The sequence below is a fragment of the Oscarella lobularis genome, chromosome 3 (assembly GCF_947507565.1).
Source record: "Oscarella lobularis chromosome 3, ooOscLobu1.1, whole genome shotgun sequence".
Taxonomy (NCBI): domain Eukaryota; kingdom Metazoa; phylum Porifera; class Homoscleromorpha; order Homosclerophorida; family Oscarellidae; genus Oscarella; species Oscarella lobularis.
The window spans coordinates 3,760,504-3,782,726 of NC_089177.1; the positions used below are offsets into that span (position 1 = coordinate 3,760,504).

At 45.9% G+C, this 22,223-nt stretch overlaps 7 protein-coding genes across 10 annotated transcripts; 4 read left to right on the top strand and 3 right to left on the bottom strand.

The window, feature by feature from the left end:
• Nucleotides 1-95: 95 nt before the first annotated feature.
• LOC136184231 (SNF-related serine/threonine-protein kinase-like) lies at nt 96-3,537 on the top strand. The gene is made up of 6 exons (XM_065971092.1): nt 96-728; nt 958-1,099; nt 1,157-1,363; nt 1,420-1,569; nt 1,615-2,973; nt 3,316-3,537. Exons 1-5 carry the CDS (start codon nt 119-121, stop codon nt 2,519-2,521), a joined length of 2,016 nt encoding a protein of 671 aa, XP_065827164.1. The 5' UTR covers nt 96-118; the 3' UTR covers nt 2,522-2,973; nt 3,316-3,537.
• On the bottom strand, nt 2,472-4,201 carry LOC136184240 (probable lanosterol 14-alpha demethylase). Its single transcript, XM_065971107.1, has 2 exons — nt 3,305-4,201; nt 2,472-3,172 (listed from the first exon to the last, which is right to left on the bottom strand). The coding sequence occupies exons 1-2, from the start codon at nt 4,186-4,188 to the stop codon at nt 2,665-2,667; spliced, it is 1,392 nt and encodes a 463-aa protein (XP_065827179.1). The 5' UTR covers nt 4,189-4,201; the 3' UTR covers nt 2,472-2,664.
• On the top strand, nt 4,174-9,787 carry LOC136184222 (splicing factor 3B subunit 3-like). Of its 2 annotated transcripts, XM_065971082.1 has the most exons (32): nt 4,175-4,495; nt 4,549-4,625; nt 4,678-4,771; nt 4,826-4,998; nt 5,052-5,193; nt 5,248-5,360; nt 5,411-5,473; nt 5,526-5,606; nt 5,661-5,764; nt 5,826-5,991; nt 6,045-6,140; nt 6,200-6,272; nt 6,319-6,470; nt 6,565-6,669; nt 6,720-6,770; nt 6,831-6,986; nt 7,042-7,188; nt 7,241-7,305; nt 7,357-7,414; nt 7,469-7,798; nt 7,849-8,004; nt 8,058-8,107; nt 8,166-8,325; nt 8,383-8,424; nt 8,483-8,566; nt 8,624-8,763; nt 8,824-8,896; nt 8,952-9,050; nt 9,101-9,244; nt 9,298-9,402; nt 9,457-9,552; nt 9,604-9,787. In XM_065971082.1, exons 1-32 carry the CDS (start codon nt 4,270-4,272, stop codon nt 9,646-9,648), a joined length of 3,666 nt encoding a protein of 1,221 aa, XP_065827154.1. In that variant the 5' UTR covers nt 4,175-4,269; the 3' UTR covers nt 9,649-9,787. The 2 variants fall into 2 exon arrangements, with proteins under 2 accessions (XP_065827155.1, XP_065827154.1); XM_065971083.1 differs by lacking the exons at nt 9,298-9,402; nt 9,457-9,552; nt 9,604-9,787 and having other exon boundaries at nt 4,174-4,495; nt 8,952-9,090; nt 9,155-9,244.
• A 149-nt stretch (nt 9,788-9,936) lies between these two features.
• Nucleotides 9,937-12,085, top strand: LOC136184237 (uncharacterized). 3 transcript variants are annotated; one of them, XM_065971102.1, is made up of 8 exons: nt 9,937-10,244; nt 10,373-10,610; nt 10,667-10,871; nt 10,920-10,978; nt 11,032-11,145; nt 11,194-11,537; nt 11,590-12,007; nt 12,053-12,085. In XM_065971102.1, exons 1-7 carry the CDS (start codon nt 10,011-10,013, stop codon nt 11,983-11,985), a joined length of 1,590 nt encoding a protein of 529 aa, XP_065827174.1. In that variant the 5' UTR covers nt 9,937-10,010; the 3' UTR covers nt 11,986-12,007; nt 12,053-12,085. The 3 variants fall into 3 exon arrangements, with proteins under 3 accessions (XP_065827174.1, XP_065827175.1, XP_065827173.1); XM_065971103.1 differs by having other exon boundaries at nt 9,937-10,003; nt 10,065-10,244; nt 11,590-12,085; XM_065971101.1 differs by having other exon boundaries at nt 11,590-12,085.
• Nucleotides 12,048-13,735, bottom strand: LOC136184250 (L-methionine gamma-lyase-like). Its single transcript, XM_065971116.1, has 9 exons — nt 13,598-13,735; nt 13,380-13,538; nt 13,189-13,323; nt 12,963-13,132; nt 12,792-12,906; nt 12,624-12,737; nt 12,441-12,575; nt 12,228-12,373; nt 12,048-12,170 (listed from the first exon to the last, which is right to left on the bottom strand). The coding sequence occupies exons 1-9, from the start codon at nt 13,712-13,714 to the stop codon at nt 12,107-12,109; spliced, it is 1,155 nt and encodes a 384-aa protein (XP_065827188.1). The 5' UTR covers nt 13,715-13,735; the 3' UTR covers nt 12,048-12,106.
• Nucleotides 13,736-15,398: 1,663 nt separating this feature from the next.
• Nucleotides 15,399-21,150, top strand: LOC136184226 (gamma-tubulin complex component 2-like). Its single transcript, XM_065971087.1, has 30 exons — nt 15,399-15,533; nt 15,584-15,659; nt 15,711-15,802; nt 15,852-15,909; nt 15,962-16,099; nt 16,149-16,251; nt 16,311-16,402; nt 16,460-16,534; nt 16,584-16,665; nt 16,717-17,000; nt 17,059-17,120; nt 17,173-17,215; nt 17,272-17,343; nt 17,401-17,462; nt 17,515-17,572; nt 17,630-17,684; nt 17,738-17,795; nt 17,844-17,936; nt 17,992-18,083; nt 18,137-18,224; nt 18,281-18,405; nt 18,466-18,530; nt 18,585-18,655; nt 18,710-18,763; nt 18,817-18,892; nt 18,945-19,082; nt 19,134-19,184; nt 19,236-19,265; nt 19,319-19,489; nt 20,814-21,150. Exons 1-30 carry the CDS (start codon nt 15,481-15,483, stop codon nt 21,021-21,023), a joined length of 2,727 nt encoding a protein of 908 aa, XP_065827159.1. The 5' UTR covers nt 15,399-15,480; the 3' UTR covers nt 21,024-21,150.
• LOC136184253 (mitochondrial ribosome-associated GTPase 2-like) lies at nt 20,906-22,222 on the bottom strand. Its single transcript, XM_065971119.1, has 3 exons — nt 22,168-22,222; nt 21,494-22,121; nt 20,906-21,441 (listed from the first exon to the last, which is right to left on the bottom strand). The coding sequence occupies exons 1-3, from the start codon at nt 22,204-22,206 to the stop codon at nt 21,089-21,091; spliced, it is 1,020 nt and encodes a 339-aa protein (XP_065827191.1). The 5' UTR covers nt 22,207-22,222; the 3' UTR covers nt 20,906-21,088.
• Between the last annotated feature and the right edge of the window lies 1 nt (nt 22,223).

Below are 22,223 nucleotides of genomic sequence, written 5' to 3' on the forward strand. Positions count from 1 at the left end.
TTTGAATTAATTAGTGGACAATAGCGGAAGGGGGCAGTTGTTGCGGTTTTTGAATTCCTCTCGTGACGCAAGCGAGTCCCGTACGAGAACCCGGTTGTTGTGGGGGTAGGGGCGAGACATGAGCGATCGCGATCGACCCCTAGTCCGCAGTCCGTCGCGCGACGGCAACATCGCCGGCGCGTACGACTTGAACGCGACGCTCGGCAAGGGCAAATTCGCCGTCGTTCGACAGGCGCGTCACGTCTTCACGGGCGAGCGCGTCGCCGTGAAAGTGATCGACAAAACGAAACTGGACGAAATCTCGCGCACTCACCTCTACAAGGAAGTGAACTGCATGAAACTCGTCCAACATCCGAACGTCGTGCGCCTATTCGAAGTGATCGACACCGTATCGAAGCTCTATCTCATTCTCGAACTCGCCGAAGGCGGCGATCTATTCGATTTCATCCAGAAGCGCGGTCCGCACGGTCTTCCCGAGCCGACGGCGAAAGTTTATTTTCATCAGATCCTACTCGCCGTCGAATATTGTCACAAGTTGCACGTCGTTCATCGCGATCTCAAACCGGATAATATCGTCTTCTTCAACGATTTTCCCAACGTGCGACTCACCGATTTCGGTTTGTCGAACAGTTTCAGTCCCGGCGAGAAGTTGAGCACGTCGTGCGGCAGCATGAATTATACTGCACCCGAGATATTGTTGGGGGACTCGTACGACGGACCGGCTGGAGGTAAAAAGAAAAAAAAAAGAAATTGGTTGTACAGTACCTTCTTTCGAATGCGGTGAACCCTGTATTTATTTTACCCTACTCTAATAGTTTTCTCACGCCACTACAATCAGTTATTTATTGATTGTCGGCTGGCTCCAATCCTAATTTGATTGAGAGAGGCGTTATGACTTAGTAGTTCTTCTTTCTGTTGATGCATTTATTTTCTTAATTCCCTGTCTTTCCTTTCAAGATGTGTGGAGTTTGGGTGTCATTCTTTTCATGCTTGTGTCAGGCCGCGAGCCATTCACAGGGGCAAATGATAGCGATACTATAACGCGTATTATGGACGCTAGCTACGATTTGCCTGACACATTGTCATCTGAATGCCAAGAGTACGTAAATACAGTTATATGTCAGACGGGAAGTGACTGATTGCCTTCTTTTTTCAGTTTAATTCGACAGATGTTGCAAGTGGATCCAGAGCGTCGACCAACTGCATCCCAATTGGTCTGCCACGCGTGGCTAGTCGATCTGCCTAAGCCGGAAGGTCTCCCGTCGCCCATGCTCGAGAAAACTCAGCTCACTGCAGATGAACACGAGAAAATTCTATACAAAATGGAAGTGAATATGATAGCGGACAGATCGTCGATTGAAAGGTAGAAGAGCGCGGAGGAATTGATTAAGATTATTTATTTTGTTTTTGGCCTATTAGATCATTGCAAGCGAATAAATATGACAGCGTCGCTGGAACGTATTATCTTCTCGCCGAAGCGTACCTCAAGAAAAAGCGGCAGGGAAATGGAGAAATTACGCCGAAGAGACTCCGAAAGAAAAGCATGCCACCACTAGGACTCTCACCAACGTAAGTAATCATAGTCATTTGATGAAGACACTGACTGTTTTTTAGCTGGGTATTTTCTCCTGACAAGACCTCTCCCGAAAAAAATGCGCAAGTGGATGCATCGGTCATGCGAGATTTGAATGTGATGGAGAGCAAAAGCCCGCGAAAGCGTAGCGCCGTCGAAACGGGCGTTTTGAGGCCAAGAGCAGCGACGGGAACGCAACGAAATCGCGGCGGACTTAATCTGCTCCTTGCAGAATCACCTGTATTAATTGCACTGCCGCCGACAGCCACGACGACGGCGATGACGTCCAGTGAAACGCAAGCGTCTCCGGCTTTGAGAGCAACGACAATAACGACGACGACGACACTGAGATCATCTCTCCACACTCCAACTACTCTGGCGGAAGCATCCGACGAGTCGGATCACGAGTGTGACAAGACTGCACAGCAGTCATTAGAGCAAAAGGAAGCCTTGGCAAAGAAAAAATCAGTCACATTCCGATTGGGAGACACAGGGGCTACTGCACCCGAAGAGGAGAAGGAGGAAGAGGAGGAAGAGGAAGAGGCAGATAAAAGAAAGGTCCCTTTGTCTCCTCGATTTTCACCAAGTGGACGAAGAGTTGGACCGAACAAGCGCATGCTTCTATCAACTCGAAGTTCTCCGTTGTTGACACTTGGCCTGTCAATGAGTGATGATGAAAGGGTCAAGGATGATGACAACGACGACGACGACGAAATAGCGACGCTTGTTCTGTCGCCTGAAATTCGTCGAAGTCACTCGCCCGTTGTTCGCTCGCCTCCGGGATCTCTCTTGTCACCACGTCGCGTTGCATCTGAGTCGCCGTGCACGTTCGATCGGCTGTCGTCATCAAATAAGCCGGTAAATGTTCGTAAAGCGGCGACGCTCGAACAGGTTAGTGGGGGTAGTTTGGATAGCGGAATGCCAAACGGGAAGGGCTCCAGATCGTAAATAAGATTAATACTAAGATAAATAATCTAAAGGTCACGTGTCTATTAGAATATGAACCGACCTACTAGGCTACGTTTTGGCACGGGCTTGCCTTGTATTTATTTTAGAAAAAAGAACGGCAGATTTTTGCAGCAAAGAAATAATCACTGTTCTTTAACACGGTATTGGACAACGCACGGATGACTAGCGCGCGCAACGGCGCCGACTGATCCGGGAGGTATGCAAACCTCGCGAAATTGTGGCGTGAAATCGAAACGCGTCAGCGCGCGGACGAGAAAGACTTTGACGATGGCGAGAGCAAAACGCCGACCGGGACAAGCGTGGAATCCGTGACCGAACGTGCTCACGCGCGTATCGGACGGATCGCGACGTTGACGAAAAGGCCAGAACTCGTTCGCCGACTTCTCGGTCTCCGCCACGGCCGAATTGGTGATCGAGAGCAGCGTCGCAAGGTAAATCCCTTTGGGAACGCGATACTTTTCGAATTGACACTCACGGACGACTTTCCGTAACGTTATCGATTGTTGCGCGAGACGAAGCGATTCGTCGACGACGTCGTCGACGAAATTCATTTCGTCGAGAACGTCCACATCGAGCGTACGTCCGTCGGCGCGCGTCACATCGCGCATCAGCCCTTCATCACACAATCGTCTAAAAAAATAGGATAAGATATAGTCATCAGTCATGTGACTGACTCGATCGTGGGTGTGGGAGGAGGAAAGGCCCCCATACATATACAGTACCCTAATGAGTATTTACCCCTCCCTTATCCTTCTCTCTTACCTGTGCTGTAGTATATTGATGAAAGTCCATGACAATGCGGCGTATGTATTCGCCTGCGATGCCAAGTGAAATTGAAAGACGTTCAGAGCGACTTTGCGATATCGTTCGGCCTCTGAAAGATCCGCATACATCTCGTGCAGACTCGTCAGATTGTCATCGACGTGCTCGCCGCGCTTCTCGCGTTCTAACCATATCTCTTTCAATACATCCTCCATGTCCTTCAGGGCGCGATACTCGTTGCGCTTTCGACTCAGCAGTGTCCACGACAACGACGCCAAATTTTGAAAACCCTTCTCGGGATCCAATTCCTCGAAATCGGCGACAAAACGTCGAAGATAGTCGACCCGCGCCGCCTCTTGACCGACCCAGCACAAAAATCCAATTCGATGCACGAGCTCTTTCATAAATGAAAATATTTCAAAAGTTCCTTTCGTGCTATCGAGTTCAGATAATTTATTCGCTATTGCGTTATTGATGTGGAACAGGTATCCGTCGAAGAGACGCTTTCGAAATCCCCGATGAAACATCGTCATAGATCCGGTCGTCGCTTCGGGCGGAAGTTTGAGTTGGAGGAGTGTCCTCGTCGCTTCGGTGAAACTCGCCTCGTTTTCGCGTATTTGATAGAGAGCGGCGAGGCCTTCGCGCGAGAATGTGAAGATTAGGTCGAAACCGAAGAGGTGCAGTTGAAATGTTTCGCCGTGTTGCTTTATGCAGGCGAGGAGAAATTGTTTCGGGTTTTTGATGAAATCGATGCCGCAGCCGATGAATGGGAGCCGCCCGCTGACGACTGGGACGCGTGGAGTTACCGTAAGAGGCTTTTTGGTAAAGAAAAAATAAAACCATAGTATAAAAATTAGAAATGCGAGGAGAAGTATCCAAAACATCGCGAGTTGATATCACTGGTACGACTCACGGGCTCGCCTATATTGAATCCGTTTGAATCGTACTGATCGCCGCCCGTCGTCATGTTCCTGTACAATATAACGCTTCAAAAGGCTTCGGCGATTGTGCAGGCGATCCACGGCAGCTTCTCGGGCACGAAACAGCAAGAGATCGTCGTCGGGCGCGGAAAAATTCTCGAACTTCTGCGTCCAGACCCGACAACAGGAAAACTGCTGCCCGTCTTATCGGTCGAAGTCTTCGGCGTCATTCGCTCGCTCGTTTCATTTCGTCTCACCGGCGGAACGCGAGGTAAAAGACGAAGAATTAACGACGCTAGTCAGTAAACAACGCCAAATCTCCAGATTATGTCGTTGTCGGTTCGGATTCGGGTCGTATCGTCATTCTCGAGTACAACCCAGTGAAAAACGTCTTCGAACGAGTAAAGGGAAAGCGAGAAATTAAATTAAAAAAATAATCTCCTTTTCCCCTAGGTTCACCAAGAAACGTTCGGTCGAAGTGGATGTCGTCGAATTGTTCCTGGACAGTATCTCGCCCTCGATCCAAAAGGCAGAGCAGTGATGATTGGTGAGCGAAGAATAGCCAATTAAAATATCTTTTATTTTATTGATTATTGAAAAGGTGCTGTCGAAAAGCAGAAATTCGTTTACGTTTTGAATCGAGATGCCGCTGCTCGACTGACAATTTCATCGCCACTCGAAGCTCACAAGTCGCACACGCTTGTCTTTGCTACAGTGGGAGTTGACGTTGGATTTGAAAATCCCGTCTTTGCTTGCCTGGAAATGGATTACGAGGCAAATCCCAATAATAAATTGGCTAGTTCATTTTGATTTTTTTGTATATATAGGAGGCGGATTCAGATCCGAGTGGAGATGCGGCGCAGAGCACACAGCAAACGCTGACGTTTTATGAATTGGATTTGGGATTGAATCACGTCGTGCGGAAGTACAGCGAACCGCTTGAAGATCCAGGAAACATGCTCATTCAAGGTAGGGAGAAAAAAGAAAACGGGGAATTTTATTGTGATCCAAAACGTGCTTTAGTTCCTGGTGGAAGTGACGGTCCCAGTGGCGTTCTTGTCTGCTCTGATAATTACATAACGTACAAGAACTTTGGTGAGCAGGAAGACATTCGATGTCCAATACCAAGACGCAGGGTAAATAAAATAATAAAATGAATTGATGTTGCTATTGTGTTGATGATAAGAATGATCTGGATGATCCCGAAAGGGGGATGCTGTTTGTCGCTTCCGCTTCTCACAAGACAAAAGTAGAGCAAGCATAGCAATTGATTATTAATAATGCTAAATTGAAATTCTTAGTCTATGTTCTTCATCTTGGTTCAAACTGAGCAGGGCGACATCTTCAAAATCACGCTTGAAAAAGGCAAAGACGATGACTATGTAAGCTATCCTAAATTGATTATTTAATAATTATAATTTTTTTATTTCTCATAGGTGACGGAAATCAAATTGAAGTATTTTGATACAACCCCTGTCGCCGCGTCAATGTGTGTACTTAGAACAGGATTCCTATTTATCGCGTCAGAATTTGGAAACCAGTATAAGAAAAATCTTTACATCGATAATTGACAAATAGAAAAAAATTCTTTTTTCTTGTAGCTGTTTCTATCAGATTGCCAATTTAGGTGACAATGAGGATGAGCCGGAGTTTTCCAGCAAGATGCCCCTCGAAGAAGGAGAGACCTTCTATTTTGCTCCACGCGGCTTGAGAAATCTCGTCATGGTGGATGAAATTGAAAATTTGGCTCCAATCACCGCATGCCAGGCAAGAAAATAATTCTCTTCGATTAATATCTATTTAATTATTTTACGATTCAGATTGCTGATTTGACGAACGAAGACACTCCTCAGCTGTACGTTGCATGTGGCCGCGGTCCAAGATCGTCTCTGCGCGTCCTCAGACACGGATTAGAGGCAATGAAAATTAGAGAGCATCAACTCCACTATAACTCGTATATTTCGCTTGAAAAAAGGTATCTGAAATGGCCGTGTCTGAATTGCCGGGGAATCCCAACGCCGTGTGGACCGTCAAGAAAACGGCGCACGGTAAGTGAAAAAGCGAATTATCTTCAAATCCACATTTTTTTCTTAGATGATTATGACGCCTACATTGTCGTTTCGTTCGTCAACGCCACTCTGGTGCTCTCCATCGGCGAGACGGTCGAAGAGGTGACGGATACCGGATTTCTTGGCACCGCGCCAACGCTGGCTTGCACTCAACTAGGCGAAGATGCTCTCCTTCAGGTCAGTGGAGTAGATCTGCGAAGGAATTTCTAATAATAATAAAGAATTCTGGGGGTTTTTTTGCGGTTTGTAAGTAATCGTTTGCTACTACTAGGTGTATCCGTCTGGCATTCGTCACATTCGCTTCGATCGACGCGTAAACGAATGGAAAGCGCCCGGACGGCGTTCCATCGTCAAATGCGCTGTCAATGAAAGACAGGTAGAGCAAAACTTATTGTTAAATAAGACGCGTATTCCTTTTCTTTTTAGGTCGTCGTGGCTCTTGCTGGCGGCGAGATTGTCTACTTTGAAATGGACATAGTGAGTTGATTATTGATCAGTAGAAACGATGCCTTTGTACACGGAGTTTGTGTTTTTAAGTCGGGCCAATTGAATGAGTACACGGAACGAAAGGACATGTCAGCTGATGTGATGTGCATGGCAATTGGACGAGTTCCGCCCGGGGAGCAGAGATCGAGATTTCTCGCCGTTGGATTGGCTGACAATACCGTCAGAATTATATCCTTGGATCCGACTGTAAGTCACGGAGTCAAAAAACGCGGGTAGGAATTTTTTCAAATAATTTCTATAGGATTGCTTGTCGCCGCTTAGCATGCAAGCATTGCCCGCGCCTTCGGAATCACTCTGTATTATTGAAATGGGTGGAGCAAGCGATTCTGCGGATGGAGAAACGGGAAATATTGGAATCGGAGGCCTCTTTCTCAACATTGGACTCCAGGTAAACTCGATTCTGTTTATAGCTCGCGATAAGAAGTGTGCGTGTATCAAAGAACGGTGTTTTGCTGAGAACTGTATTGGATACAGTAACGGGCGATTTATCTGACACTAGAACAAGGTAAAAAAACAATGCAGAACAGATTACGTGTTGGTTGACTGTACGATTTAGATACTTGGGCTCGAGGCCTGTAAAATTGTTCCGGGTCCGAATGCAATCATCAGAAGCAGTGAATAAAAATTGTAATCTATTTGTAATTTCGCTTAGTCCATTTCTCCCCCAGATGTTGGCTCTTTCGAGTCGCACGTGGCTCAGCTACACGTATCAATCGCGTTTCTTTCTGACTCCCCTCTCGTACGATCCCCTCGAATTTGCCTCGAGTTTCACGTCCGAACAATGCCCCGAAGGCATCGTAGCGATTGCCGCGAACACGCTGCGCATTCTCGCCCTCGAAAAGCTCGGCGTCGTTTTCAATCAAGTTGCCATGCCACTTCAATACACGCCGCGAAAATTCGCCATTCATCCGATCACCAAGAGCCTCATCATCTTAGAAACGGATCACAATGCTCTCACGGAAGCGACAAAAGCCCAACGAAAGCAACAAATAGCTGAGGCACGTGTGCTAATACAAATCCGTGATTAATCAATTAATAATCTTATTAGCGAATGGTTTCGAGTGCTTCTGAGGATGTGAAGGAGGCGGCCGCTCAAGCGGCGGAACAGTTTTTAGCCGAGGACTTGCCTGAGGCCGTTTTCTCTGCTCCAAAGCCCGGAGCTGCCATGTGGGCTTCGTGCATACGAGTTGTCGATCCCGTTCAAGTATGAAACAAAGAAAAATAGCCGAAATGAAATATATTTCGTTTCTTTTTTAGGGCACGACTGTGGATCATATGCCGTTTGAGCAGAACGAGGCTGCTTTTTGGTGAATGGTTTCTCTAACCCTAAAGTGGCTTTTTCTTACTTTTCTTCTTATTTTTTAGTGTGACTGTTTGCCAGTTTAGTGCGCGCGGCGACGGTCGTTGGTACATTGTCGTTGGCACGGCGAAAGATTTTCGTCTTCAGCCGCGACAGTCGAACGGGGGCTTTCTCTACACTTTCGTCTTGAATGATGATACGAAAAAACTGGAATTCCTGCACAAAGTAGATACCTACTGTATGGTTTTAATTATAAATTTTATTTGTCTTTTTTTTGTGAAGACTCCAACGGATGATATTCCGGGGGCTATTCACCCATTTCAAGTGAAATCTCGAACGAAGAAATTTAATTTTTCAGTGTCTTTATGCTTTCTTCTCACAGGGTCGTCTCTTAGTTGGCGTTGGCCACTTTCTGCGCGTCTATGAAATCGGCCGGAAAAAGCTGCTTAGAAAGTGTGAAAACAAGGTAACTTAGTCTAAATAACCTTATTTGGAGTTGCTGAATTTTTTGGGTGTACTGTAGCACATACCCTATTTTGTGACGTCGATCAGTTCCATGGGATATAGAATTTTGGCAAGCGACGTGCAAGAGTCGATACACTTTCTCAAGTACAGACCCGTTGAAAATCAATTAGTCGTATTCGCAGATGACACCAGTCCAAGGTAAAAATACAGCGGAAAATTAATAAAACCCATGATATAGAACGTTTGTTCTTTTTGTAGATGGGTTACCGCAGCGTGCCTAGTCGATTACAGCACAGTCTTTGTGGCGGATAAATTTGGAAACGCTGCAGTGGTAAGTAAACGCAATCTTTTGACCCTTCTTCTCTATTCCCTTTGAATTTCTTCAGCTTCGGCTTCCCGAGGACGTCAATGATGACGTCGACGAAGATCCTACAGGCACGAAAGCGTTATGGGATCGAGGCTTATTGGGCGGGGCGTCACAGAAGGCAAAGACGTTTATTCAGCAACGCATTCGCTAATAACTCAGTACGTGTAGACGTCCGAACTTTGCAATTATCACGTTGGAGAGGCCATTCTTTCCCTTCAAAAGACGGCTCTTATACCGGGGGGATCGGAAGCGGTCGTCTACACGACGATTTCGGGAGGCGTCGGGATTTTTGTGCCGTTTAATTCGAGAGAGGTGGAGTGGGGATGCGTAGGGCGATCGCGTTCATTTCTAATCGTCTTCTCTAGGACATGGATTTCTTTCAACATCTCGAGATGCATTTGCGACAGGAGAATCCGCCTCTGTGTGGCCGAGATCACTTGCACTATCGTTCCTATTATTATCCCGCGAAGGTAAAGGCTGATTAAAATTAAAAGGCACGCGGCTCTACTTCGCCTTTTGCTCAGAATGTCGTCGATGGAGATCTTTGCGAGCAATACAATCTTTTGGATCTCAGTAAACGTCGGACAATAGCAGATGAATTGGATCGGAATCCGAGCGAAGTAGATAAACTTTTTCAGCTTTTTCTATAATCCAATTTCTTTTTTTTCAAGGTGTCCAAGAAGCTGGAGGATATGCGTACTCATTACGCTTTTTAACGACGATTAGGGTGGGTAGAGACCGATCAAGTTGCCTCGGTAATGTGTTTTAGGTTATAACCCCAGACTTTTCTGTCTGTGTCTCGACTCGATTTAAATTTGGCTAAGCGCAACGCAGCAAGCACTTCTAAAAACCCGAGCATTTTCTTGCGCGTAGGGAGGAAGTCAGCGAAGGGTTTCTCGTATTACTCTACTACCTATTAGGGACGCCGAAACGCGTAAGTTCAAAGGAAACAACAACAACACACATTTAGGGATGCCCTGCGTAAAACACAGGTCGAAGCCGGATGCGTCACGGTAGGTCGAAGGACACTACAGCAAACACGTACTTTTCGTTTCGTGATGGATAGAACGGGTATCCGATGACGCCACGCACGCACCAGGAAAATCAGCGGATGTGGTTTTTGCTTAAACAGATCCGCAGCGTCGCGGTGTACAGCATTCGGCCTCTACAAGTCTCTCTCACAATGGGAAAGGCTGTTCTGAAGCTTTCTCTCGTAGCTATAACGCTGTTCCTCCTTCTTCCAGTCATCCTACCAAGCATTTTTGTCTTCCTTATATATGACTCGTCAGAAGCGTTTGATTGGAACAATCTCGTATGTCATCAATACCCCCCCCCCCCCCCCCCCCCCCCCCGAGCGCTTGAGTTAGTTGAGTGGGTACTACTTTTTCTTGGGCGTGACTGTTGATTCAGAGGACCTCATCGATGTTTTTTCGTTTCTAGGGAAGTTCGAGCTGTGACATAAGGTTCTCTGTTAATGTTTCTTCTCTGCTCTCGACAATAACGTTTCCTCCTAATACTACAATTCCACCAAGATTTTTAAATCGTCAGGTGCCTCAAATCAGCGCTTTGACGGCAAGAAAAGCAATGGGTCTATTGGAAGCGAAAACATGGCCACCTCAAAACTTAAACGTTTCTGCTGCTCAGCTTTTCTCTCTTCTAGAACTCTTGTCGGAAAAAAGTGCGCGAAGATATTGACTCAACCATATTATCAGTTTACCCTGTTCGTATCCATAGGAAAATATCACAACCTGACGTGCAATAGCGACCTGACCGTGGACGAGAAGAGACAATGCTGCTATCTGTCCTGCAGCAATTGGCAGTGGCTAACAAACGCCCAAGAAATTGTTGATAGGTTTCTCTTCATTGTAATTTTGATTTTTGGCCTCATTGCATTTCCATCAATCTCCTTTTTTGTCGTCAGTCTCATTCGGAAGAAAGAGTAAGACGAGCTTCATTGTACTATTGTACGTATACGGTTTATGTATAGGAGGATCTTTCCACTAGTTGCAATAGGTTGGTATCTGATGTTTGCTGTTGTATGTCCAGGCAAGATTCTCTGTACTACGTCTCTCTAACCCTATCTTATTCGGTAGCTTTAGTATTTATGGAAGCGATTGCCAGGCTGTTTGGAAGACGAGACACTGTATGCTGTGGCAAAGAAGATGTGTTTGAAGCATTTTCTTCAGCTACTTGCATTTACACCTTAGTATACGGTTAGTTGGGGCAGATTTAGCACGTACATCTAGCATTTTCTTGTGCAGGATTTATCCAGCGATTTATGCATACAGCAGCCATTTTATGGGTGACTATTGCTTTTTTCAATCTTTGGATAATCTTGGCTCTTCTCAAAGGCGATTCATTTTCTCGCAATTCAAACCGTATTCATCTCATTGAATTCGTATGCGTTTGGGGCGCGGCCTTCTTAGTGACTCTAAGCCCGTTTCTAAAAAGCGGACCGAATACGTATTCAAGCAGTCTGCTGACATTTTTGCTTGTCACTGGAGACGCAAAGTTGGACTATTATTCTCATTTTCTTCCAAGCCAAGTGGCCTACGCAATAACGGCCGTGACTTTGCCTCATCTCATTTACACGTTGAAAATACGAGTATATCCAATTTTTTACCCAGCTTCCTTATACATGTAATCTTTTTTTCTAGACTATAAGACGAATGTCTATCTCAGGAGAAAGCATCGGTCAGCATAGTGTTCGAGAACTGGAGCACGTTCATCGTCGGTTTCTCGTCATGGTGTTCTTCTCATTTTGCATTGCTATGTTTCTCATCATTAATTTCATTCACAGAACGTTTGTTGTCTATCAGAACAATATCGAGGAAGCGGTGACGGACTACTTCTATTGCGTGTTTCTGCACGCGGACAAGCGCTGTCCGCGCGCTCCTCCGCTTCAACAACTGATCTTTGTTCGTCTTATAATCGGGTGGCTGAACGTGCTAGTAGCTCTTATTGGAGTATTGATCTTCTTTAGCGCCGACAAGAACTTCAGATCGATCTGGAGAAAGGTGATTTTTAAAGGAAGGCCGGCTAATTCACCGTGATTGTCTGTGCATGTCGAGTTGTGTAAGAACGAGGTGCATGTATCATATGTATAACGTTTAGCTTTAGTGTGTACTATGACACAGTGTATTCAACACTCAAGATTTGACTGGTAAAAAGTACTCATACACGGTCTAATGCTGATTCCAAGTCAGCCTTTAGATCGTCAACATCTTCAAGTCCCACACTAGAATTGAGTAAGCATCTAGTTAGAGTAATAAAAAACAAACCGGGTTGAACGTACCTGAGCCGAATCAAGTTGTCCGTGATGCGAGACGCTTCTTTGTCTTCCCTGGACATAACGGTGTCCGTGTGAGTCATCGTTGCTGGATGTTCAATCAATGATTCTACCCCTCCAAGTGACACGGCTAACGTGAAGATTTTGGTCCCCTAGTATAGCAAAAAATGCCTCTGACAAAGAAAGAAAGAAAGAAAGAAAGCGATAGGGCGTTCTCACTTCAACGACTTTTCGTCCCCCTTCTTTTCCACCGGTCACTTCAAAAGACACCATACCTCCAAAATGTTTCATTTGCTTTTTGGCAGTTTCGTAATGCGGGTGGGAAGGCAACCCAGAATAGTGCACTTTGAGCACCTATGCAGTGATTTTAGGGCCTTCAGAAGTGCAACATAAACCAACAACCTTGGGGTGACTTTGCAAAAATTCAGCTATGGCCATGGCATTTGACGAATGTCTTTCCATTCGTATGCCCAAAGTTTTCATGCCTCGGTGTATGAGAAAGGCATCAAATGGAGACTAGAGGTAACGCTCATTTTCTTCAAAGCTACGCTCATTGTTTTACGTTTTTACCAGGGCCAAAAAGCCGAGCACTTTGGCTTCATGGTACACTTGATTATAGATTTTTCGAGATTTGAATGACAGCGCTCCTGCCGTAAGGTCACTATGCCCACCAATGTATTTCGTACTGCAAAGCAAATTCTTACAAGCAAGCCCACTAAAATATAGAACGTTTAGCTTTACCAGCTGTGAATGACTACGTCAATGCCATATTTGATGGGCTGTTGAATGTAGGGACCAGCAAACGTGCTGTCTACCATTGTAAGAAGACCGCGTTTTGACCCCAATTTCCCAAATGCTTCCAAATCCAGAATGCTCATAGTAGGATTTGCAGGCGTTTCTCCCAAAAGTACCTTCCAATTATCCCAATTAGCCTTGAGCCCCTTTTTATATATAAGAATGTCAGAACTTTTGTGTTTTCTTTTATAGCTTTCTCAAACTCTTCGACACTCGAACCGTCAACGAATGTGTACTCCAATCCCCACTTGGAAAACGTCGTTTTCAATGCCTGATGGGTTCCACCGTACACAGGCTGAGGAGCAACCTTGATCAAGACAAATTTGAACCTGTCTAGGGTGAGAACTCAGAAAGGACGGTTACAATGTGATCTCCTGCTTTGAGCAGGCAGATGATGCTCGTTGAAATAGCAGCCATGCCAGACGGAAGAAGAAGCGTTCCTTCAGCTCCTTCCATTTGTCGAATCGACTCGGCGGCTGAATCGACGGTGGGATTGCTCCATCGCGAATACAGATATCCAGGCTAGCAGGCACGAACTCATCTCTACACTGTAGTGTATGTATCATTTAGTCTCTGCCTACCTGTCCTTCGCTAAGCTGATGTCCCTCTTCGGCAGACTTCAGCCTAAACGTTGAAGATGCCACTATAGGATACACAAGGGGATTCTGCTCGAACAGCGGCTTGACTGCTTTATCCATCGCGTGTAGATAAGAATCAGAAGATACGGGTCCCTTTTCTTCAGATGGTGCAGATCGTTTTGAAGCTGTACGTAACGATACGCGAGGTGGAGAGAACGTGAACCGACCGTACTTGTAGGTCTGACGATGCAGGCGAATGGGGTCTCATAGAGCTTCAGGGAAATCTCGAAACAAAACCTGGTCTTGCTTATGACGGATTGCACATAGGGGATCTTCACTTTGATGCGAAGGTCGGGTGGCATCGGCTCTTTCCTGCTGTACGTGTTGTTTATGCGAGTTCGTAGGGGACCCCTCACCTCATTATTGGCCATCATTTGCTTTCTGGTCAAATCGTCAAATTGGAGAAACCCTTTGCGGTTATGGCCAAGAAACGCGGTCGATCTGATGAGAAAATGGACGTCGATGAAGAAGACCACAACGAAGACGACGAATACGAAATCGTAGCACTAATTCGACAAAAGATTATATTTAAAATCCGCCCAAAACCTATAGTAAAATCCAAGTAATTTTTTTGCAGAGCAGTAGTCTAAAAACGATTGTACGGGGCCATAGTTCGAAGCGCGTTCGCATCTCGTTGGCTAGAACGACGACGCTGAGAGACTGACGCTGAGTCGGTTATTTTACGTGAACACTCATCATTTATTTCGATACAAAAAAAGGCATGCTCTCGTTCAAACGTACAAAATCCTACATTCGTCGCTCTGTCTTTGACTTTTGTCTTTTGAGCCCCCTGCAAAGCGTTTCGACCTAAAAAAAAAGAAAGTTAGTCTCTGCCAAATAATCGTTCTACGTACCTTTTCGTTTTGCGTCCGTATTAGCGCTACCCGAGCTACACCGCGCGGAGGTTCGGACGCTTCGTAGCTCAAGGCAGCCACCGCAAGCGATGGCCACCCGTTCCAAAAATTGTGGGCGAGTCACGACGTCCTCGGCCACCCCAGTCAGTACCCGCCTGGATGAAGAGTCGGCCCCATATACCGAGTCCCCCGGCGCGCTGGTACCAAACGCTTCGGTATGTCTTCCTGGGAAGAACCGGCGCTTGCGGAGTGGAGAGCGGCTGACTGCTGTTTGTAGGAGTCGACAGGAAAGGCAGTGCAATGCCCAAGTCGAAGTCTCCTGGGCCAGATCATCGTCGGTCTAATCGTGCCATCGGGTGAGACAAGTGCCGGCAACCAGGCCATTTTTGAACACCCCCTCTAAGCCGTACTCACTCGTGCCTAGCGTGAGTCGTGCTTATTGGCAACAATAAGACCTAAGCGATCTTTCTACCCAGTGCGTAAACCGAGGCCGAGGCCCCCCATCGCCCTGCCTACGGGCTCCGGCACGGGATTAATCCGTGGGCCACGCTGAAACAACAACCCAGGACTTGCCTTTTGTCTTCCCCCGAGCCAGTCCGTCAAGAACGAGACGCAGATTGCTCCGCGACGCATCCACCCTCGGCCGCAACTGAAGGAGAATCGGTGTGCACTTCGCTTTTGAACCGTGTAGCTCCGCCCAGCGCGCTGATTGGTCCGTCGGGGTCACGTGGTGTCCACCTAGCGCTGCGATTGGTCCGAAACATAGAGGCGCGAAACGCAAACCGGTTTGAATACCGGTTTGACTGCATGGATTGCATAAGATCTCGCGCTTGCATCGAAAAAATGGCGGAAAAAACGTGGTTCACTGACGACGAACACCTTAGTCTTTTCCTTTCTTTCATCGTTCGCGCCACTCCCCTGCTCATCATTTGCTACAATAGCGTACGCTAGATTTCTACGTTCGCTGGCGCGATGGCCGAATTCCGAATAAATCACGTCGTTTCGCGGCTTCTCTCGCTTCTCGGGTACACTCAAAGGGATAATACGTCTAAGGAAGATCTCAATTTCGATCTAGGACGCAAGATGGCGCCGGGCGCGAAGTCTACGTGGACATTCTAACTCGAACGCTCACTCCCTACGTCACGACGCAGGTTTGAACGAACGATAGCGACGTTTTCGATCGTTCTCGATGCCTCTTGAAGGTATCGACGCACCACGCTAAGCGAAAAATTGCCGAATTTTCGTCGGAACACGAGAAATTCTTGACGAAATACGACGAATTGAAATCGAAGCAGTAAGAGGACAGATTGTGCACGATTTCGAGTCGAAAATTTGCTTTGTAGAATAAGGGAACTCGATCCTCTCGTTTATCTCTTGTCAAAAATCATTCCAGACGAATCGGTTGATCAAATTTTATAGCGGACGAATTTATCTAAGAATTTCTCTTTTTTAGATTCTAAAGATGCTGAGAAGTAAAAGCGAGGAATTGGTCGCCAAGGAAACGGAAGGCGAATTTCTCGGCGAAATATCTGAAGAGGCGGCTAATTTGATTCCAAGAGGCGTTTCCATAACGCAGAAAGAATTGGACAAGGTATGCACTCAAAAAGAAAACGAAATTCCTGACAACGATGTTTGTATAGCTACGTGGTCAGTTAGCCGAATTCGCTTCATCTAGCGAGGCGGAAAAGCGCAAAGTAGAGCAGGAAAAAACGCGTAGACGACTCAGAGACGCACGTGACCGAGGTGGCACTAACCAAAACAGCCATTAGAGAAGTCTTCATTTTTTTTAAAATTTAATTAAGGCTATCGTATACCTGATGAGCCAGAGTGGCGCTCTCATCGTCAGTACCAGTCAGCAGATTTCGTTGTTCGTCCCGAGGGAACTCACGAGTCTGTGAGGAGTGAAATATTAGGGCTCGTTCTTTCGTTCTTTCTACGTGGGGTGTTCTAGGTTGTGTCTGTTGGCTCGTTGCCTTTGAAAGTGCAAGAACGAATTCTCATTGAAGATCTACTCTATGTCATGACAGTATGAAGAAAGGACTCTGGCCAATCCGCTTTATTTCCTATTATTCTAGGGTGTGGAGGGCAAATACATACTCGTTCAGCAACTCAAAAATAAATTCAGTACAAGAAAATTTGTCGTGGACGAATCGCTCGGTCAATATTATCAATTACATTATAATCTATTTTTGATTTCCTTTTTTTCAGATTCGTCGCTGAGTGTTTTAGTGAAGCGAGTATTGCCACTGTGCAGTCACTATTCGTTTATTTGTCGATTCATTGAGGAGTGGTCCTGCTTTGAACGGGGCTCGGTTAGTCACGCTCTTTGCTCAGCTATACGCATCGTCCTGAAGGAGTATCTCATTCTCGTCGCTCAACTGGAGCATCAGAATCGCTTAGAAGAGCTATCCCTGCAGAAAATGTGGTTTCACCTTCAGCCCACAATAAAGACCTTTGATATTATATACTCCATTAGCGTGGGCGTTGTTAAGGCAAGGGAAAAATTAGGCTAAGATCTCTGTAGTTGATTGCTTCTTGCTTTTCTAAAAGGGGGACTGTAGAGGAGGTCAGCTACTAAGTTTGCTTCATAATACGACTGCCGGATATGTTGGGTTAGTGACGAAATTATTGTCTAGGCCTTATTTATACTTTGCTTGTTTTTAGAGATCCTACAGCTCAGGAATTTTGCTTGTTTTTGACTCAAAAAGTTGGACGATTATCTATTGTTTCCAATACTGGGTTGTGATTGTGAAAACCATACAGGCTTGTGTGCCTTACTTCGAAATTCTTGAACAATGGATATACCAGGGCGTTATACGAGATCCGTACGGAGAAGTAGGTCAAACGTTTCTTAGTTTCATGATGCAGAGTTGTTTTATTAATTGTTTTCAGTTTCTCGTCGAAGAACATCGTGACGTTCGAAAAGATCGTCTGAGAGAACGATATCACGACGCGTAAAGGAAGAATTTTCGCCCATCTTCTCCTATCACGAAAATCGCATTCTAGTTATTGGGAAAAAAGATACACGGTGTGTCGAGACCGAATTCCGATCTTCCTTGAGAAGGCACGATTTTTTCCCGTGTTCCATCTGTCGTGAGATTTGCTCTAACTTCGTTTTCAGGTGACCAATAAGATACTTCGAACGGGAAAGTATTTGAACGTCATAAGAGAATGCGGTATATGTGTCGACATGAAACTAGCTCTCTGTGCGACTCATTCTCGTTTGTAGATCGCGATGTTCACTGCCCCGGAGCCAAGGAAATTGTCTACACGCTGAAAGAAAGACCGTACGTTAAAATCATTAGATGTGTGTATGTGTCATTGATTCAATGAAGCTACGTGGATCAAATTGAAGAGGCGTACGCATTTGCCAGTGCCCAGCTGCTCAATCTTTTGATGAAAGAAAAAGACCTAATGGGTCGATTGCGGTAAATCTAGTCCCGCAACGAATTCGCAACGCACTGTTATACAGTATCTCCGCAGTTCGGTCAAACATTACTTTTTATTGGATCAGGGCGATTTCTTTGTGCAGTTTCTTGATTTGGCTGAAGTCGAGCTGGCGAAGCCAATTTTAGGTTTCCACTAGAGTCCTCGTTGTATTCAAATGCCTTCTAGCTCAAAATATTAGAAATTTCCCGCAGCAAACTTGAAGCCCTCTTAGAGCTCGCTCTTCGTACGAGCGTAGCAGGAAATGATCCGTACATAGACGACCTGAAGTATTCTTCTCGTTCATTATTTTATTTTATGAATCAATTGAGGTTTTTTTCTGTAGGATCGAATTGATTCACTGCGATCTAGTGACTCAACTGACTCAGATTATGACCGTCTTAGAACTTCGAGGAGAGGAATTAGGGAGGAGTTTTAGCGTAGCTGGCTCAGCTGGAAAGCCACTGACCGGTGTGCATTCGACTTGGAATAGAAACTCTATGCAGAGGCTATAGATAGTTTTTTCTTTAGGCTTTCAGTCTCTTTGTTTTGACTACGTCGTACAGTGGCCCGTTTCTTTGATTATTAATCGAAAGGTTTGAAGTTTAATTAATTAGGAGAAAATATTCGCTTTAAGGAAATTTTCGTAGGCTCTTGTAAAGTATCAGTTTCTTTTTCGCTTTCTTTTTCTGACAAAGCAAGTCGAAAGGGAACTCAATAAGTTAGAGAGAAAAGAAAAGAAAAATGTCCTTGTCTACAGCGTTCTTTCTATTAGCGTGTGGTTCAGTGCCAAAACGTTACGATTTCGAGCGCAGTCCGTCGCTGAATGGTAACGAACAGATGATACTGATGTCGTTTTCAAATTTAGCTCGTTTTTTCTAGGCAATCTGCTGCACTGACTCTTCGCCAAAGAATGCTTAACTTTGCACACAATTTCGAATATTTTGTCATGGTAGAGGTAGGAACTCAATTAAAGTAGAACCAGCCAGGATCTTGATATGTGTATATAGGTGATTGAGCCCAGTTGGCAAATGCTGGAGTCTGCGCTTCAACAAGTGACTACAGTCGACGACGTTCTCGATGCTCATTTCGATTTTCTTGACAATTGTCTCCGAGACTCAATGCTCACCAATCCGGACTTGCTCCAAGTAAGGCACTTCCTCTCGGCGATTTTCCTACAAGTAGCTTCTTATACGTAGACTGTACATAAGCTTTTGGATGTCTGCCTCACTTTCAGCGGCTTTATGAAGGTAACTAGCTGTACCTTTTAATTGTCTACTAATTGCAATTATTATTTTTAGCGTCTCAGTGACGACTACTTTTCCGACGAGGTGATTTCAGAGAGGTCTGGTTTGTAGAAACGATCGAATAAACGTGTCTTTAGACTGAAGACATTCCTGGAACCCTGGCCAACGTTGAACGCAATTTCACCCAGCACGTTCTCAGCCTTCTGCGCAAGCTGCAGCTCACGCCCAAAGACGGCAGTCACCAGATGGCCAACCTGGCATCTCGCCTCGACTACAACGGATTCTACAACGCCAAAATGGATCGTCAGGTGAGCACATGAGCCAGTAGTGATAGTAGTATAGTAGTCAGTCAGTCAGCGCCGGAGGCAGCTGCCAAATCAGGTGTCCTAGTGTGACTTTCTACTTGCTGTAGTAGAAGCAGTCGTCTACACTTCTTGCCATTGCCCCATCGCCGCCTGAGTCCGATGGATTCTCTTCTTCTTACTCACAACATAAGCTGGTCCGCTGCTCTTGATTTTTGTCCCGCACTGGTACCTAACAGCGGAATCGTTACCGGCTTCTTCATACTTCATTTCGTGACGGTTCTTTTGGGAGTAGTCGGCAATGTCATAGTTCTCACCTTTTCAAGGCTGCAGAAAGGGCCACGGTGTCCTTCCAAGTTACTGTGCGTCAGTCTTGTGTTCATCAGTCTGATCAGTGTAGTAATCAACGGGTCTGCCTTCATGTGGGACATTTTCAAAGGAGGCAACGGACTGATCGGTCATAAAAACGTATGCCACGCGCTGGCATTTTCTCGACTGACGTTGGATCTGTTCGTCTTCTTCGTTTTGTTCGTTGCCTTACTAGAAAGACTTTCAGCTGTAAGCCAACCCCACGTGCACAAGTGGACCTACTGCAATTCCGCCTCTATTATTTTGGCTTGGGTATTTTCGGTCGCTCTGGTGATCTCCGCGTCATTTGAGGGAACTCTCGGATATGTTCGTTCAGTTGGAAATTGCTATATAGACCTGCTCAATACCAGGTCGGCGTCTTCCTTGACTTTACTCGTCATCTTCGGTGCACTCGTTTTTCTCAATGTCATTGCCGACGGCGCTCTTTTTTACTATCTCCGCAAGCTCAAGTTGATCAAAGACCGCCCTATTGATCGTCAAATTAACCGAATTTCCAGACAAAGATTGCAGAAAAATTTGTCGGTCGCGAGTTTGAAGAGAGCGGCTTCGGTCTCGACTATTGCCGCCGTTTGCGTTGTCTGCGCGACTATTCCGATGATCCTTTCCCTCGCGTGGAATCGTAGTAAGAAATTTGACGTTGCATCTTTTGAAGGAAGCGGCATCGAAACCCCAGTTGCCGTCAACGTCTCGCGAGAGACCCTGTGCCCTCAATTTTTAGAGTTTGTGCCCGATCAGTCTGAAAAGGCTATCCACTTCTTTCTCATGTGGATCATGATAGTGCCTGCTGCACTGATTGTTCCTTACGTACAGGGAATCCGAGGCAACGTTTTTCGTGACTTAAAAGCCGTCATTACGCGACGGCCTCCTGATCGCCGCCGAGAAGAATAGAAACAATACATATATTATTAGCTGCGATGTTTGTCATTGTCTTCGTTAGTAATTGTGGTATTTTATGTTCTAGGCTTTTGTGACTGTCGTGCACAAGACTAAGTCCGGTCTCTCCGTGCCGACCTCTTCATCGGCAGCGTCTTCGTTGTCCGCTGCGACGCAATCTGTATCTCGTTCGCAGACGTTTTCAACGGAGACAACCGACGCCAATCAGCCGTCCGCTTTTCAACGCGTTCCAATCAAGGTGAGGCAGCAACCGCCTAAGCCGAATCAGTCACAATGATTAAAATTTTCGTTGTTATATCCTATGCAAAGTAGCATCAGCAAAGTTAATTAGCATCGTGCTCTCTACGCGAATAGTTGGGGTTGGGCTAAACGTTTTATCACAGTCAGCAATTGCTCGATATTTTGCCCTCTCATTCCAGACACGGCGCAGACAGGACAGTCATTTCCCAACGTAAGATTCAAAACGTTCTTTAGGAGATCGATCTTATTGGCGACAATGGCGGCGGGTCGCCTCGATAATCCAACTTTGTATTGTTCTAATTCGTGTTTTAGTTGGTAATAGTGATCTCTCGGATCATCGGACGATGCGTCGATGACGTAGAGCAGGCCTCGACATCGTTCGATATGACGAAGAAAAGCGTGGCCAAGTCCTTTGTTCTGATGAGCACCAGGAATGAGTCCAGGTATATCAGCAACTAGAAATCGACGGTACATTAGACGGTGGGGGGTCCCTACGTTTTCTCGTACCTGCAACTTGCGCTGGTGGGTCCCAATACTGCACCATTCCTATGTGAGGATTTAGAGTCGTAAACGGGTAGGCGGCTACTTTAGGTTTTGCGTTAGATATAGCTCTTAGAAGAGTTGACTTTCCTGCATTGGGAAACCCGACTAGTCCAATATCAGCAATGGTTTTCAATTCCAATTCTAAGACCTTTTCATCCCCAAGGCTACCAGGGGTAAAGAATCTTGGTGCCCTGTTTTTGTTACTCAAATAGCTTGCGTTTCCTCGGCCTCCTCTACCCCCTCTTACAACGCAATACATTTCTTTATTTGAATCCATATCACTCAAGAAGCATCCATTGTCTTTTACCACGGTGCCCACTGGGACGGTCAGTATAAAATCTTTTCCATCTCTTCCGTGACAATTTGAACCCTTTCCCCTCTCTCCATTTTCTCCTTTATATTGGGGCTGCTTGAGACTGCTAAGATCTCTCGTGTTCCCACAGGCCTTTAGCCAAATTGCACCTCCGCTGCCGCCGTTTCCGCCATCTGGTCCGCCACGTGGCACATGGGCTTCCCGCCGAAAGCTCGAACATCCGTCCCCTCCTCGACCTCCAATAAAGCGAACGCGTTTCCAATCAATAAACTTCTGACTCTAAAGCAACGAATAGTTATTGCAGGCTGCAAAGTGCAGGTCAAACCTCGGACACAGTCGAGAGGAAACGGACCAAAGTCCGCATTTGTAGATCTTAGCGCG